General features: G+C 48.6%; 1 protein-coding gene across 14 annotated transcripts in view; it reads left to right on the forward strand.

Moving 5' to 3' along the window:
• The window catches only part of MSI2 (musashi RNA binding protein 2), a 364,778-nt gene that overhangs the window by 42,914 nt on the left and 305,218 nt on the right, over positions 1 to 16,646 (forward strand). Inside the window, exon 1 of one of the 14 annotated variants that reach the window (XM_058676331.1) lies at positions 780 to 1,119. The exons of 12 other annotated variants lie outside the window; for them this stretch is intronic. In XM_058676331.1, the coding sequence (XP_058532314.1) occupies positions 1,072 to 1,119 (48 nt within the window). In that variant the 5' untranslated portion in view covers positions 780 to 1,071. Of the gene's footprint in view, positions 1 to 779; positions 1,120 to 16,646 lie in introns of those variants that run through there. One more of the 14 variants, XM_058676335.1, reaches the window with a different exon arrangement.

A 16,646-nucleotide genomic window follows, 5' to 3' on the forward strand; every position in this document is an offset into this window, starting at 1 on the left:
AGAGAAAGACACTTTCCATTTGCTGATTTATTCCCTAGATTGCCTCAACAGCCAGGGCTGCGTAGGTTGAAACCAGGAGCCAGGAGCCAGTGGAAGGGGCCCAAGTATATAGAAGGTACTTAAAAATGTTGTGTACTTAAAAATAGTCTTAAAAGATACTTGTATTTTATTTGTGTTTTTATAAAAGATTTATGTACTTGAAAGAAAGAGAGGGACACAAGCAGAGAGGGAGAAGGAGAGAGAGAGAAAGAGGTCTGTGATCTGGTTCACTCCCCAAATGCCTGCAATTACTAGCACTGGGCCAGGGAAAAGCCAGGAGCCGGGAACTCCATCTGGGTCTCCCATGTAAATGGCAGAAACCAAGAACTTGGGCCATTCTCTGCCACATCCCAGGTGCATTAGCAGGAGGCTGGGTTGAAAATGGAGGTGAGACACAGTCCTAGGCATCCCGACAGGGATACTGTGCTGCACAGTGCTCTACCCCAGAAAGAGAAGTTCACTTTAAATGCTTGAAATCCATGTGTAGTTTTTTTTTGTAAATAAGATTTTCTATGAATTTTTAAAAGAAGTCTCATACACGAGGATTTCCAATTTTTTTTAAATTTGCAACTTATTTTTAATTCCTTTCCCCTGACCCCATCCTCAAATTATTTGAGACGCTGAGAGGAAGGGTGGGGTGGGTGAAGAGATAGCTACACACACACACACACACACACACACACACACACACACACACACCCCTCTTCATTCACTTCCCAAATGTCCATAATTACCAGAAGTAGGCTGTGTTTAAGGTGGGAGTCAGAAACTCAGTCTAGGCCTCTCAGGTGGATGGCAAGAAGTGAACTACATCACCACCTCCTTCCAGGGTGCATATTAGCAGGACTCTGAATTGGGGGTTGGAGGTAGGCACTGGACCAAGGCACTCCGCGATGGAATGCAGACCTCCCAACCGGCGTCTTAACTGTCAGGGGGAGGAAGGGTGATGCAGGAGTGGTTGATGACACAGCTGCTTTTGATTGGGAGCTGGGCATCCTTGTGTGAGTACCTGGGATTGGCTTCCTTGAAGAGATGCAGTGTGAGGAGTCCAGGACACAGACTTGTGACTACAGTGAAAGAGTGAGTTGGGAGAAGGAAGGGTGGAACAGCAGTCCTGGCTGCTTGGGTGGAGGCAGGTGTGGTGGCATAGATTGATCCAGGGAGGTGACTTGGGAGCACCTGGAGGAGGGTCTTCCAGCAGAGTAGAGGATGAGAACTACAAGGGTGGTGGGTAGGGAAGGACAGCACTTCGCGCTCTGGTCTATGGTCATTTGGCCACCAGTGACTCTTAGGGCTTCCTGGAGTGGTTGGGTAGCTGTTTGTATGGGGAACGTTTTGTGAGGTGAAAGAACGAGTGTAGCAGGACTCTGGATTTAATTTGTTGATGTTGACAACAGCCCTTGAAGAGTCACTTGCAGAAGGAAACCATGTCTCCTGGTCAGGTCCTGTGGGAAGGAGTTTGTGGGTGTGTCATGGGAAGGATGTGCTTGGGATACAAAATCTGTCATACCACAGGTCCCATGTCTCCTTTGGGAGAGGCCCACCAGTGGGGCTGTTCCCAGTGGGGACCTTCCTCATCAGGAAAAGCTAACTAGGGTTACAGAGAATTTTCAAGAACAGCTCTGGCTTCATGGTGTGAATACATTCATTTCCCTTTTGGTTTTGCATCTCCCTCTGTGGAAGTTTGACTAGGCTCCAGGGAATGAGGTGTTAGTAAGCACTGAAAACCTTAACAAATACATTTTTTTTTTTTTTAAGAGAAAGTGAGAGGTCCTGGAGGGAAAGGGTGGTACTCTGAGGAGAAGAGGGTAACGAGTTTAGTTTTCCTTCCTTATAGCTAAAATATTGGAAATACACAAAAACCTGTGAAATATGTGAAAAAACCTGTTTTCCATGTGTCTTTGAAGTCAAATGGTTAACGACACACGTAGTGCCACTGTATGTTTCTGCACCCTTCACCTCTCTGCCCACCCAGTCAGCTTTGGGTTTGCCTGCCTTCACCCTTCTGTAAGATTTTTTTTTTTCATTCAGCTTGGCATTTGCAGCATTTGTTTATGTTAACGCGTGCAACAGTGGTTCGCTTGTTGTTAGGGCTGTGCAATGTTCATCGTATGAATGAACCACCACAAGTGTGTTTCTCTTTTCGGCCCACCCACTATGCGGCTGTGACTATTCTTGTGTATATCTTTTGGTGTGTATATGTGAGAATTTGTCGGAATATATAGCTGGGAGCGGAGATGCTGAATCATGGGCTCTGTGCAACTTCAAGTGGATAAGAAATTGTCTTCTTTAGGACCCCATCATGCAGCAGTTGTACCACAAGTAGTATAGCATAATTTCTGTGACTCCACACCCTTGCCAACAGGTTGACTTTTAAATTTTTGTCAGTCTTGTGGACTCTTATGGTCTTAATCTGCTTTTTAACTAATCACTAATATGATTAAACATATTCATTATAATTTTTTAAGAGAGTTGTTGGGTGAGGACCGTGTTATGATACAACATAAACTTTTGCTTGTGATGGCTGCTCCTTTTGGAATGCCAGACTCAGTTGTGGCTGCTCAGTTTTCAGTTCCCTGCTAACGCGCCTGGGAAGGCAGCAGAGGATGGCCCAATAACTTGGACCCCTGACACAAGGGAGACCTGGATGGAGTTCTGGGTTCCTGGTTTCAGCCTGGCCCATCCCTTGCTGTTGTAGCCATTTGGAAAGTGAACTAGCAGGAAAAAGACCGTGTGTGTGTCCTTTTCTCTCTGATGTACCGCCTTTCAATTATAAAAGTCTTTAATATCTTACTTATTTTACAGAAAAATACCTGTAATGACTGTGGTAAGGCTGGTCCAGATTGAAGCTGGGAAAGGAATTCAATCCAGGTCTCCCATGTGGATGGAGGGAGCCAATGACTTGAGTCATCACTTGCTCTATTCCAGGGTCCACATTAGCAGGCAGCTGGTGTCAGGAGCTGGACCTGTGTATCGAACCCAGCTTCTCTGATATGAGACACGTATCTTGTCTGTGTCCCAACCACTAGGACAAATACCTCATGCTTATTTTTTAGGGAAAGGAGTCAGGACACTAAAACGCACTTAGTCAACTTGGGAATGAGTCAGACATTTTTTTTTTCTCCTTTATTGTAAGATTTTTGGGAGTGTCTACTAGTTTGCATTACAATTTGAAATCTCTGTTGAGGCCTGATTCTGTTAACCCTGTACTTTATGAAGAGCCCCTGAACAACAGCAAGCTGTCTTTGTCCTTTTTTTGATGAGAGCCTGTTGTTCCTCTTAATGTAAATAAGCGAAGGAGGTTTCAGGCTAGGTCCCTGGGGTGCTTCAAGGTAGAGCTACTGGGTGAGAGGAAGTGACTTTGGGGACTGGTCCCTGGCAAACACCAGCATTCATGTGGTGAAGGGCAGATTTTCAGGTGAGAGAGAGGGAGAAAGCGGAGGCAGGATGAGCAGAGATCAGAGTAGGGCTGGGCAGGCCCACTGCAGCATGACAGCTGCTGGGCGGTCCCTGATCTGTAGGATGGACCCAGTAAGCAGGGAGGACCCCTCTGTGACTGAAACTTTGAGGGTGGGCAATGTGTTGTACTGCGTGTTCTGGTGAGCACTTTCATGTGAAAATGCAGACCTTTGATGTTCTGGAAAATGAGAAAGAAAACCTGCTTGAATGATTGGGGAAGAGACGCTGCCTGTGGGGAATTGTATTCCGTTCTGAAAGCCCAGAAGCACAGTCTGCTACCTTGGTTGATTGTTCTGGTAACCTCATGAGGAGAATTGCAGGACAAAACATAGGCTTTCAGTCTGCCTGAAAGCATGTTTAGAAACACAGTGTTAAGGGGAGGGGGGAAGGAATGGAGGCTAATGCAGTATTTATGATAGGACTACAACAATAATGATAATACCTAGGCCTGTGGGTTGGCTCCAGATGGGAACAGGGGAAAATCATAGTAGTTGATTGTGTTTGTGTGGTGGGAGAGTGGGTGTTTTAAAAATACTTTTACTCTTTTCTTTGTACATTTGCCTTTCCAATAAAAATAAATATATCTTTTATTTTTAAATACTTCTATTATTATTGTACAGGAACATACCTGTACTAAAATAAGCCCAGCCCAGGCAGTCCATGACTTTATGACACTAGACTTTGATGCCCGTCAGCACATTTATTGCTTGAGTTCCTAACAGGATGACCCATGGGAGAAAGAAGACTAGTGCCTTCTCCCTGTAAGAAGCATGCACATTCCAAGCTGCAAATGTTGGCTAAAATTGTGCGTGTCATGCACGGGAGCATGTCATTAATTGAGGAAGTGGACCAGATTGCAGGCTCCTATAGGGGCTTTTGGGAGGTGGCCTGGAGGGAGCCCCTAGAATGTGGAGGACCTGGGTGACAGGAGAGCAGCAGTGGTATCCTGGAGGGAGGCATGGAGGCAGAAGAAAGCATTCTCCAGAAAATGAGGTCCATCCAAGACCTCCTTGACCATCAGGATTTAGAGTAACTGTTAGTATTTTACCAGTGTCTCTACCCGAGAGCTCTGTTTTGGATTGTTGTCTGGAGCTGTGCGGTTAGGTCCTCATGGAGAGGCTGATACACCTGCTGGTGAAGAATGCTCACCTCCTGGTGCAGCTGGAGCCACAGGGGGATGCTGCACAGAGGGTTTTGCAGTTCCCGAGGACTGCCCTACAACTGTCCTTGAAAGCCCAACTCGATGTGGCAAATACCTATGCATTACCTGCTGTGTATCAGGGGTGTTGTGGGGATGGGGACTCTGGAGAAATACAAAGGGACAAGCCAGGTCTTTTCCTTCAGAAACCTTACAGTCTCAGGGAGGGACAGACATGAAGAGGCGGTCACAGGCTGGACAGTGTTAGTGGGAGCCAGAACATGTGCTTGGGAAGATGGTGCTCTGCGTCTCTCGCCTCCAGGAAGGACTCTGCAGTTAGGGTTTAGGGCCAGGAGGTGTGGGGAGGTGCAGAATCCTACAGTGGGGGTCCCATGTCCCATCAGGAACTCGTGTCTGACCAGTGTTACCATCTCAGTGCTCAGAGGAGGAGGAACCTTACTGACTGGTGTGATCAGTTCTACCAGGGTCTTAAAGAAGCTCAAGTATCTGTGGAGCCTCCTGATATGATAAAAGCAGTGTTTTCTGGGACCCTGTTTGCTTAGCAACGCATACTCACCTGGTGTTGGTTGAGCCTTCTTTCAAAGCAAACAGGCTTTAGGAAGACTTAATAAATTAGTCTGGGACAAGAATCTGCCGCAGTGCTGGAGACTCAGCTATTGGCAGAATACTCAGTGATTAACATATGGTTTAGGAAGGGGAGATGAAGTGTGAGTGTGTTAAGTAAGTCTTATCCGTACAGCAGTGCTGGAGGATACATTCCCATTTTGCAGATATGGGTTGGAATGATTGGTTTAAGGTCAGAGCTGCCATTCCATGGTGGCTAGGGGTGCATTTTCTGTTCCCTTTCTATATCTAGTGGCATTCCTCATTCTTCTAGCTGTGTGGAGCAGGTAGCATGACTCACAGGGGTGTTGTGCATCATCATTTCCAGCTGAACAGCATCTCAGGGAATCTGGGCTGTCTGTATTTAAAGAGGCTATGTTGAGATTCTGTCTCAAGCGTTACCTATACTTTCTCCTTCAGTGTTTGCTGTCAGCCTTCAGGAGAGGAGCATTTTTTTCGTGAAGGGCCATTTGGGTATTTGTAACATCTCTGGCGGGCCACATGACTTAAAAATTAGCCCACTACAGAGTTATCGAATTTCAGGACCTGCCTGTGGTTATTAATTTCAGGGCCTTTGGCAGTGCCAGGCCCAGTGATTTTTGCAGGCCTTCTACCATGGGTCACATGTTTCCCACTCGTGCCCAAGAGATATCAGTGCCTGAAACTGACAAGGAGACCAGACCTGGTGGGTCTTTCCTTCTAGCCAACCTTTTAGAGTACTGACAAGCCTGTCTCCTGCCTCCTGCCTCCTCAGAGGCTTGGAGAAGCAACAGTGGCCTTTGGGGACACTGGATCAGGTCCCACCAAGTCCCCTGGCTGGTGAGGAAGAGCTGCTCTGTCTGTCCTTCCAGCATCCCCAGGCCTCCTGGGGCTTAGAGTTCACTGCTGCCTGTGGAGAGGCACTCTTCCTGCCTCCTAATGAGACAGAGTCCCACTGAGATCTGCTTGTTAAAAAGTAAGGTGCATCTGCAAACACATGTCCTTATGGTGTCGGAGTGACAAAACAGAGTCCCGTCCACCTCTTTACATAGATATCATCCATTGTGGATACCTTTCTATACTCGATTGCCCTTCCAGCGCCTAGTCTAGATTCTGTACCTGTCTCATGGAGAGGTTGGAAAATTCAAGGGCAATGCTGACTTGTGTGCTAAAGGGTTATGTAGGGGGAAGTAACTGGTGATTGTCAGATACATGTACACCCTTTGTTTTCCACTTGTCATCATTCACATGCTCTGTGAGCAGCTTTGATATCCCTTAGTGTATGCAACTGTATCCCCCTTTATGAGGATGCTGTGTGAGAAGGCAAACAATGGGCTGGCCGGGTGATTCTCACAAGGCTTCACTGGAGCTTCTTTAACTAGAGCATCCCCTGGATGTTGATGTGAAACCTTGGCTTGGATAAACCCATTGGTTTAGTTGTTGAAGAACGTTTTGAGCTTAAAATACTTACTTCTGGGTCTGGTGTCATGGCATAGTCAGTTAAGTTTCCACCTGTGTTGCCAGCATCACATGTGGGTGGTGATTTATGTCACAGCTACTTCACATCTGATCCAGTTCCTTGCTAATGTGCCTAAAGGCAGTGGAAGATGGCACAAGTGCTTGGGCTCTGCCACTCATGTGGGAGACCTGAAAGAAGCTTTAGTCTGTCCTGGTCCCGACTGAGACATTTGGAGTGTGAATCAGCAGATGGGAACACTCTGTCTCTTTTTCTCTGTTTCTCAAGTAAATAAATAAATGCATACATAAATAAATACCTAAAAAAGATACCTGCTGCTTCTTTGGGCTTCTCAGCACCATCACTCTAAAGCTTTTTCTCCGTGTGTTTTCATAATACTCTTTGAATCCCCTGAGATGCTTCCTCTGAAGTGGCCATGTGGCTAGGCTTCTGGTACCCAGCTGCTTGGTGAAACTCTAAGCTGGTTGTTTGTGGATGTTATGAGTGTCTACATCCATTAACTTGAAGTTAAGCACCTGCCCGAGGCTGTGGGGGGCCTGAGAGCAAAGCCTGAGGTTTCCAGAGGAAGAAACCCCCCTGTCTCAGAGTGTAGCACACACCCCTTTCTCCAGTCTTCCAGGTCACTCCTGCCCTGCAGACTTCAGACACAAGATTACAGCATCAGCTCTGCTTGGTTCTCCAGCCTGCTGGCCTACCCTGCTAGTTTCAGACTTACTGTTAGCACCCACAATTGCAAGCCAGTTCCTTAAAAATCCCAGGGAATCTCTGTGTCCCGTTGGTTCTGTGTCTTTAGAAAACCTTGACTAAGGCAACCCTTGTTTCTTTCTTTCTCCTTCCCTCTGTGTAACTATCAAATGAATACACAAATAGATACTTTAAAAAAAAAATCCAAATTTTTTGAGACCTCAGTCTGCTGCATCTTCAGTTGGTGTGTTTAGGACTTGGGCAGCTCCTGCTGGTTTCACTGGGCTGGGCTGGGGCATCACATTGATGAAACTCACTGGGCCTTACCATAGAGCAACCCTGGAGCTGCTTTTTTAAAAAAAAAAAAACATTTTATTTTACTTTTTTATTGGAAAGTCAGATCTACAGAAAGAAGGAGAGACAGAGAGAAAGACCCTCCATCTGCTGATTCACTGCCCTGGTGGCTGCATCGGCTGCAGATGAGCTGAGCCAAAGCCAGGAGCCAGGAGCCTCCTCCAAGTCTCCCACGTGAGTGCAGGGTCCCAAGGCTTTGGGCCATTCTCCACTGCCTTCCCAAGCCACAAGCAGGGAGCTCGATGGGAAGTGGAGCAGCTGGAACATGAACCAGTGCCCATATGGGCTCCTGGTATATGCAAGGTGATGACTTTAGTCACCGTGCCAGGCCCGCAGGCTCCCTTCTTGAGGTGCCCCAGGGCTCAGCCAATTCACCCTCTGCCACCATCACCAGCCATTCTATCCCTGGGCATCTTTTTCAAGACTGACTCTTTAGGGTCTCAGTGTTAATTATGGAAGGCTCCAGGAAGAGGAGATTTCAGTGATGCCAGGGCCTGGGGTCTCCTTGAACTCTTTTATTTGTGCGTTGGTAACACTTAAGACACTGAAACCCAGAGCTGAGTTCAGCTACTTGCCCAAGGTCACAGAGCTGCCACCTGGCAGGTTTCCCAGATGGAGAGTCACCTGTGTTTTCATCAGAGTGTGGGAATGTCACCTCCACAGCTATGAGCCTATGTGATCCTGCAGGCTGGGACTGAGCCTTGTTTGCAATGTCAACCACGCTTTTCTATGGACTGGAGAAGAGAGCCTTTGAAAAGAAATGGTAATATTCCTGAATGATGTGCACTGCTCAGGAACTGCAGACATGAGCAAGTCTATAGATCATGGATCATCCATCCTCAGGGATTTCATCTTTATTGGGAACCTTAGCCTCCCGTTTTGGGCTCAGGAAGTTGTGGTTGGAAGCTGTGTTCGGAGCAAGCTCCTTTTATTCCTGGGTCATGGCTTCCCAGGGCCAGTTTTACTCTGAAATTGCATTGGGCTCTCTGATGACTAGGTTCCTCCTCTGCCACCATCAGCAGGGCCTCTGGACCACTTCTTGTGTGTGTCATAAAACATGGATCTATGTGGAGGTGGGTGGGCAGATGACACCTTTTGTGTGTGTGGAAGAAAGTTGCATGCTGTATTAGGAAGTGTTTGCGTATACAAACATGGATTTAGTCTACATGACTTGGCCTCCTTGAAAGGGAGTTTTTTCTTGGAAAAGCAGGTGTCGGTGCAGATGATCACATATTGGTTCCCTGGGCTGCTGGAGAAGGGGGAGGTCATGGGGGCCCTGCTTCGGGAGTCTCAGTGGATGACAGCCAGAGGAAGGAGGAGAGGGGAAGTCATGACTGGGTGGCAGGAGAGTTCTTGAGGCTGGAATAGAGAGCTATTAGTAATCAATAGACTCAGAAGCAGCCTGGACCTGCTGCGAGGTGTGGGCAGCGCCTGTCCCCTGACAGGTGGTGATGGAGGGCCTGGAGGGTGGGGAGAGTAAAGGGCTTGGGAGTCAGTGAGTGATTTGTGTGTCTGCAGAATTGGGTGTCTGGGCAATCAGGAGCAGTTTCCTTTTTCTGCCTGGGCTGGCAGGCCTGCCCAAACCTGTGTCCTGTTTCTATGTCCCGGGCTAAGAAGCCCTGCACTGCCTCCTAAGGAGCTGGTGCTGGCGGGGGCCCAGGACCATTGCTGTCTTCTAGAAGGTTCTTAAGCAGGGTGCCTGGAAACAAGAGCAGACCTGAGAGCTGAGCTCAGTGAAGGCTGTGTCCTCTTGTATTTGAAGCACAGGAAGGGACTTTACTTTCCGAGTGATGGCGTAGGGGTACTTTGCTTTTCTGACAGGCCTCAGTTTATTTGTTAGGACAGTGGAGATATGAATGAATGCTTTGCCTGTCTCTCCCACGGAGGTGTGGTGCAAAGACTGGGCAAGAAGTATTTGCAGGTCACGTAGCCTCACTGAAGAGGACCTTGGAGCCAGACACACCAAAACTCAAATTCTTCCTGCCTCCTGCTATCTGGTGACCCTATGCAAATTGCTTGTTCTTTCTTAACCTTGGTTTTCTTGTTATTATAAAGGGAATAAACAAGCCTTTTCAGTGGAGTGGCGATAGCCTGCTTGACTACATTTTTGGGAGCATTTGGTGAGTTTTACTGTGTCAAATATCTGTGGCCCAGGACACCTGCTCAGTACCTCTTCTCTCCTTGCTGTTAGCTGTTGTTTGTAGAAAAGAGGGCTTGCAGGCCCAGCCTGCTGGCAACTTGTGATTGTCTGGGAACTTTGGGCACTCGGTTAAACTACAGGAGTGTTTTAGCTGTGGGCTTCCCGTGTCAGGGGCATATGGGAAGCATCAGATCTTGGGCGACTTCTTAGTGAAGGGTGAGGGGTACTGGGGCTTTCTCCAACAACCTGGTACCGGAGATGCTTCTTTGCCAGGGGCAAAATTGGCTGAAACTTTTGTTTGTGTTTGTCTTTCTAAAGCGTTTTTTTATTTATTAGAAAGGCTGATAAACAGGCACAGGGAACTTTGTATCTGTTGGTTCACTGTCTACACACCTGCCATAGCCAGGCTTGGGCCAGGTCAAGACTGGAGTCAGGAACTCAATTCTGCTCTCCCACGTGGGTGGCAGTGACCCAGGTATTTGGACCTTCCTTCACCTGCTGCCTCCCATGGTATATACAGAGGGAAACTGGAGTGGAAAGAGAGAAGTCAACATTTGAACCAGGGGGCCCGGCGCCATGGCCTAGCGGCTAAAGTCCTCACCTTGAACACGGTGGGATCCCATATGGGTGCCAGTTCTAATCCTAACAGCCCCGCTCTCCATCCAGCTCCCTGCTTGTGGCCTGGGAAAGCAGTCCAGGATGGCCCAAGGCCTTGGGACCCTACACCCTCGTGGGAGACCTGGAGGAGGCTCCTGGCTCCTGGCTTCGGATCGGTGCAGCACCGGCCGTTGCGGTCACTTAGGAAGTAAATCATTGGACGGAAGATCTTCCTTTCTGTCTCTCCTCCTCTCTGTATATCTGACTTTGTAATAAAAAAAATTAAATCTTTAAAAAAAATTTGAACCAGGCACCCCAATATGGGATGAAAATGTGCCCTAGTAGAGTCATAATTGCTGCTGCATTAGTGCCTGCTCTGGATCTGTGAATTTTGAATTCTGTTTTGCAAGAAATTATGATTGGAAAGAGGAGTTGCTGAACCCAGCATGCAGTTAGACACACAGCTGATTACAAGGTTCTTGGGGAGCCCCCTGAAATGGACTCTGGATGTTGAGGGGTTGTGGGAGACTGGAGGAGAACATGAAAGCTGTGTCCACTTTCTCAGGCAACAAGCCACAAAACTCACACCTGGAAGTACTGTCATAGTACTCAGCACAGGCCCAGCAGCCAGGCATCAACCTGGGAGTGGGGCTTGGTGGCGTGCACCTGAGTGGGACCCAGCTTTGCTGTCAAAGAGGCATGAGTGCCAACCTTGTGTTGCTTTCTCTTGATGTCTAAAGGCAACTTTGAGGAAGGAAATAGTGAATGCCTTCAATCTTCAGTCTGTGGTGGGGTGTGCAGCAGTTCCTGCTGACAAGCTCCTACACTCCCACACTCCTTTCTCAGTACCCTCCCCCCACCCCATTACCGAGTGGAGGAAAGCCAGGTGCAGGGTGAGTGCTGACTTCAGGATTCAAGGCCTCAGTCTTCCCCAGGGGCAGGACACAGGTTGGAGGGATCCTCTGAGGAATGTACCTGATGAGAGAGAAGCTGCCATGCTCGCCAGCGTCCTAACCTTCAAAAGAGCAAACCCTGCAGCCTCCACAGTGGAAATTGACTCGTATTTCGGGTTCCATGTGAATAAGAACAAAAATTGCACGAGGATGCCCAGGCTGTTCTCTGGAGGCTTGGAGGGCATTGTAACTTTTAACTTGATTCTCTGCTCTCTGCTCTTTGAACATGAAGGATTTCAGTGTTTTACATTTGTGAGAATGAGTGACCCTGGTTTGGCTCTTCCTCCACGAAACAGATTTTCAGGGCACTGCCTCAGTCGCAAGAGCAGTTCAGAGTTCCCCTTTGCAGAAGTGAGCTTCCTCTTCCTCCACCTGTCTCTCATGGGCTGTCAGCCCTTCTAAAGGCCCTGGGGTCCCACACAGAAGAAGCCTGTGTACGTGCCAAGCCATTGCCCATGTTCAGATGTGTGATTTCTGTCTCTCTTAGGTCTCCTCTCCAGCAATGAACACCCCAGGAGAATGGGAAAGTAAGAGTCCCAGTTCTGCCCTTCACTGCCTGTCCAGCCTTTTGACAAAAGAATTACTTTCTCTTCCTGGTTCTGAATTGAAGACCTTTTGTGTCTTTACTGCAAATGTGATAAATGCTAGTCTGCAAAGCCAGCTGCCCCTTATGTCTGGGGGCAGCATGCTTAACACCTGGCAGTTTGCATTTCAATATGGTGGCATAAAGAAAACACACACAATAAAAACAAAACCCAGCTCAATGCAGCCATCATTCTTGGCTGGCTGTGGGGAAACAAGAGCAGGGGAGGCAGCCTCGGCCCTGGTGCAGGCCTGGGAACTGCCTGGGTGAGGTCTGCTTTCATTTACTTCCATCTGGTTTGCTTTTATCTGCAGGCACTTTCTATGTCCCATGCTCTGTGCAAGGCACTGGGTGCAGGCACAGATGGAACAAGGTCTCGGCCTCAAGGAACTCACAGGTGGTTGGTAATCAGATAGATGGGCAAGTCAGGGGACACGAAGCTCATAGGGGTGACCTAAGGGACAGGCCTTACTGGATCAGATCAGGGCTGCCTCCTTGATGGGAAGATGGGGTATCTGTTTCCTAGGCTGAGTAAAACAGTGCCACTGACTCCCACCTGCAGGCCAGCATCTTATAGATCTGGAGGCTGGAAGTCCATGGTCAAGGCTTCCAGAGGGTTGGTTTCTTGCTGACCTCTGGGCTCAGGGCAGGGAGGAAGTATCTGTGCCAGGCTTCCGCGCTGTCCATTTCCTCCTGTGTCTTCCTATGTTTTCTGTTTGGATATATTTATGGGTCCTCATGTCTGTCCACATTTCCTCCACTTGATCATTTTTGTAAAGAACCCATGTCTCAATCTGGTCGCAGTTTGAGGGACTGGGAATTAGGACAGTAGCATAGGAGTCTTCCCAGGGGGCACAATTCAACCCATAGTGACTGGAAAGAGTTTTCCAAGGAGATGATGTGGGAGGAAGGAGGGACTTTACCATCAAAGGAGGGACACAGCCACCCAGGAGGGTACTGTGTAATTGAGGAGCTGCATGAGCTGTTAGGTGCATGAGCAGGTGGTGGCAAGAGATGAAAGAGACAAAATGGGGTGGGTGTTGGGGCCCAGCAGGTTAAAGCCTGCTTGGGATGGTCATGTCCCTTATTGAAGTGCTTGGGGTTGAGACCTGCTTATGCTTCAGATCCAGCTTCCTGCCAGTGCAAACCCTGGAGTCAGTGGATGATGGTTAAAGTGTTTGGGGGTCCTTCCCACCCACATAGGATATCTGGATGAAGTTGGGGCAATTGGCTTTTTGGGCTGGCCCAGTCCTAGATGTTGCAAGCGTTTGGGGGATTGTACCAATGGATGGGAATTCTCTTTCTCTCTCGTTCTTTCAAAGAAAATAATAAAAAAAATAGACTGCATCTGACTTGAGTGCCAAATTAGAGTTGAGTTGCTATCTTAGGGACTCAAAGGGCTGCGAACCAGCATCTGCTGGGGTCCTGGCAGAGATTCAGACCAGCTCAGCCAACCTCTGAATGTCAACAAGACCCCCAGGTCCTGTTGCACCCCCAGGTGCATATTATAATATGAGAAGTGCTGGCTTAGGGCTGAGATGCTCAGCCTTGGCTGCAGTTGGGAGTTGCCTTGGAGGCAGGATACCTGGGAAATTGTGATTGACTTGGCCTGGGTTTGTGTTGGCTTTGGAGGTTCTTAACGCTCTCCAGGAAATTCTGCTATGCAGTGGGGTTGAGGGCCGTGGTGAGCCAGGAGGAGCTGAAAGCAGGGATCTGGGGTGGTGTGGAAGGTAAGGATTCTGTCTCTGTCCTCTGTTTATCAAGAGTGGGAACTCATGGACCCTACCCCAGCCACCCACCACCCTGCTGCCCTTTGTCTGGGGTAGATCTGCATGCAGGACAGCCTCAAGCTGGCTTGGCTGTTTGTTGTAAGGTAGGGCTCTGTTTGACTGTGTCTGTTATCTCTAAGATTGTGGGCATGTGGCCCTGCTTCTGGCAACATTTTTTGGGTGATGGGGTCAAGTGGTGGTGAGCCTGTGGGAGGAGGCAGGGCAGGTACATAGGTGTGGGCATGGAACTGCAGCCAGGTCTTCTATAAGAGGCCTTTTCATTACCCATGGTCCCAGAGCCCCCTGATTGGGAAGGATGCTCTCCGAGACTGCTGCATGCACACATAAGCTCTCCAAAGCCCACCGGTGATGAAGGTGGTCTAGAGAAAACAAACATCAGTGAGAAGGAAAACAAACCCAAACACCTAAACAGCATTTATCCCAGTTTAGCGGTGCAGTGTGGATTAGGAGGGTCACGTGGCCCCCAACTTTGCTTCAATCCTTGGGAGATTTCTTCCGTGGAAATCTTTTTTGGCAGCTTTGCAATTTTGATTTTCAGTTAATTAGATTTGTGCTGTTTGGGAGACTTGGTTAATGCATTTCACCCCACAGAGCTAATTTGCCTCTGTCTAAATTAGGTCTTTGCGACATCGCAGGGTGTACACAGGATGCGTGAATGCAGACTCACATGGGGTATCAAGACACAGCTAGATGGTCAACAGCGAGGCCTTTGGAAGCAGCACTTGTCAGCATCATCGCTGTCGTGGAGTAGCTGAGTCCCCCACCTCATGTCAGTTGAAGGGCACTGTGTGACTGCGTGGTGGTCTTGTCCCTGCCTCTGAATTGTCCACCTGGGGCTGTAATGTTAATGAGAAGGGAAATCTACATGGTGGGTACAAAGTGGTAGATGATGCTAAGTAATCCATTCACCGTCCTTAAACCTCTTAGAGCTGGGAGGGACCTTAGGAGCTGCCTGAGCTGGGCTGTTTACCAGCCCAATCATTGCTACTTCAAAATTTGTTAAAACAAATCCTTTCTCACGTGTATTCATTCTGTGGTCCCCACTCTCCCAACCTCACCCACCTTCCCCAGGTCTTTGGAGGGGAGCGAGGTTAATCTGACAGAATGGATATTTGAGAGGTGACTGAAGGACTGAGTGAAGGTCTGGTTGTATGAATTCAATGCAAATTCTGTCCTTCTCCTGTATCAGAGATTTTAGACTGTGTTAGTGATATGACGCCAGAACTTATAATTTAATAATTTACATCCTGCTGATCTTCTCAAAAGGCTTTTAGGCAGCAGAAGCAAAGCAAAAGGGAGGACCTATCAGGCTCTTTGTCTCTGCAGCTCAACAGGAGGGCTCAAAAGCCATCTGTGAGAGGAGCTGTGTTTCTGAGCACCTGTCAGTAGTTAGGATCTGTGCTAGTAAGGGAACACAACACCACCTAGGCTCGGGGCGGGCAGACGGCTCTCACCTTCTTCCTTGTTTCTGATGGTTAGACGTGGAATGCATGCTGGAGTAGTGCTGAGTGGTGGGTGGGAGTGTGCACTCGATTAGCCATGTCTGTCAAGGACAGGGCATGCACGCTTGCTCTGTGGCTGTCCCTTCAGCCTGCACCACCAGCTGAGATGATGATAGGTAAAGAATCCTATTTTAGGCATTTTGGAAAACCAGAGACATACTCTCTATCCTTAGGAAAGTTATAGTCTGGTTAGAAAGGCAGAAATGGACGCTTGGAGAGTTGCAGTGAATAGTATTACCATCATTTAGTAAGATCAGTCCCGTTTCCCCATGTCCCATTTTACAGTTCTGATAACATGGAGTAGGTGGAGGAGAACTGAACAGAGTTTGCAGCAAAAGAAGTCCAGACTTAAAGACAGAGACCTGTTCCTGAGGCCACACAGCTGGCAACCTGCAGCCAAAGACTGTTCAGGGCAGGAGAGCCTTGGCCTGGGGTTGGGGAGCAGAAGGTGGGCAGGGTGGCAGGAGGACCTTAGAGACATAGTGGGAGGCTGTTGGGGCTCTTCACTGCTGCTGAGTGGACGTCTCCTTTGATGTTGCTGATGGGAGCCTCTCTCCCTTCCAGACTCTTCCCTGGTTTTGTGGGGCTCTTCTTGGGTAACAGTTTTTTGGAGTGGTGGTCTGAGAGCTCTTGGTGTACTTCTGAGGACATCCTGGGCATTAGTCTTGGGGGACCGTTCCAGTATTCACATCTTTCACCTGTGACCAAGGTGTCCAGGAAGACCAGGAGTGGGCCAGAGAGACTGCAGAGTGTTGGGATGGGATTGGGATGCTGGTATTTCTTGGGAAGCTTGAAACGAGAGGGCATGGGAACTCCCCTGTGAAACTTGGGTCTGGAAAGGTGATGGGACAGGGAGATGCTGGGAAGAAAAGGTAGCCAGACACTCAAGCACTTGCAGGCCTTCTTGGAATAGAAGCATGGCTGGGAGGTGAGCTTCTCCTTGTATGCTTGCTTTGTGCTGTTTGTTCCATGCAAAGGAGGAGCCTCGCTGCAGGAATATCTATGTGCCTTAGGATTCTGCGGCTGATTTGTTAAATGTAAATTTCCTAACGTAGGTTACAGAGCTGTTGCAGGAGAGCAGGAGTGGGGATGCCTTGTGGGAATAGTCCTCTCCATTTGACGTCCTGTTACTACATGTGCTTGGGGGTCAGCTATGGCCCTCTGCCTGTATTTGGATGTATGGACCTTGAAAGGACATAGTCTGGGTCCAGGGCAGAGAGAGCATGGGTGGCTGCAGCCTGGAACTTGTCCGCTTGCAAACTGGTGGAGAGAGCCTCCTGTCATGGTGCTGCTTGTAGTCATTCAATCCTGGAGGGCTGAGCCAGTT

This window comes from Ochotona princeps, chromosome 17, assembly GCF_030435755.1.
Source record: "Ochotona princeps isolate mOchPri1 chromosome 17, mOchPri1.hap1, whole genome shotgun sequence".
NCBI classification, from domain to species: Eukaryota; Metazoa; Chordata; class Mammalia; order Lagomorpha; family Ochotonidae; genus Ochotona; species Ochotona princeps.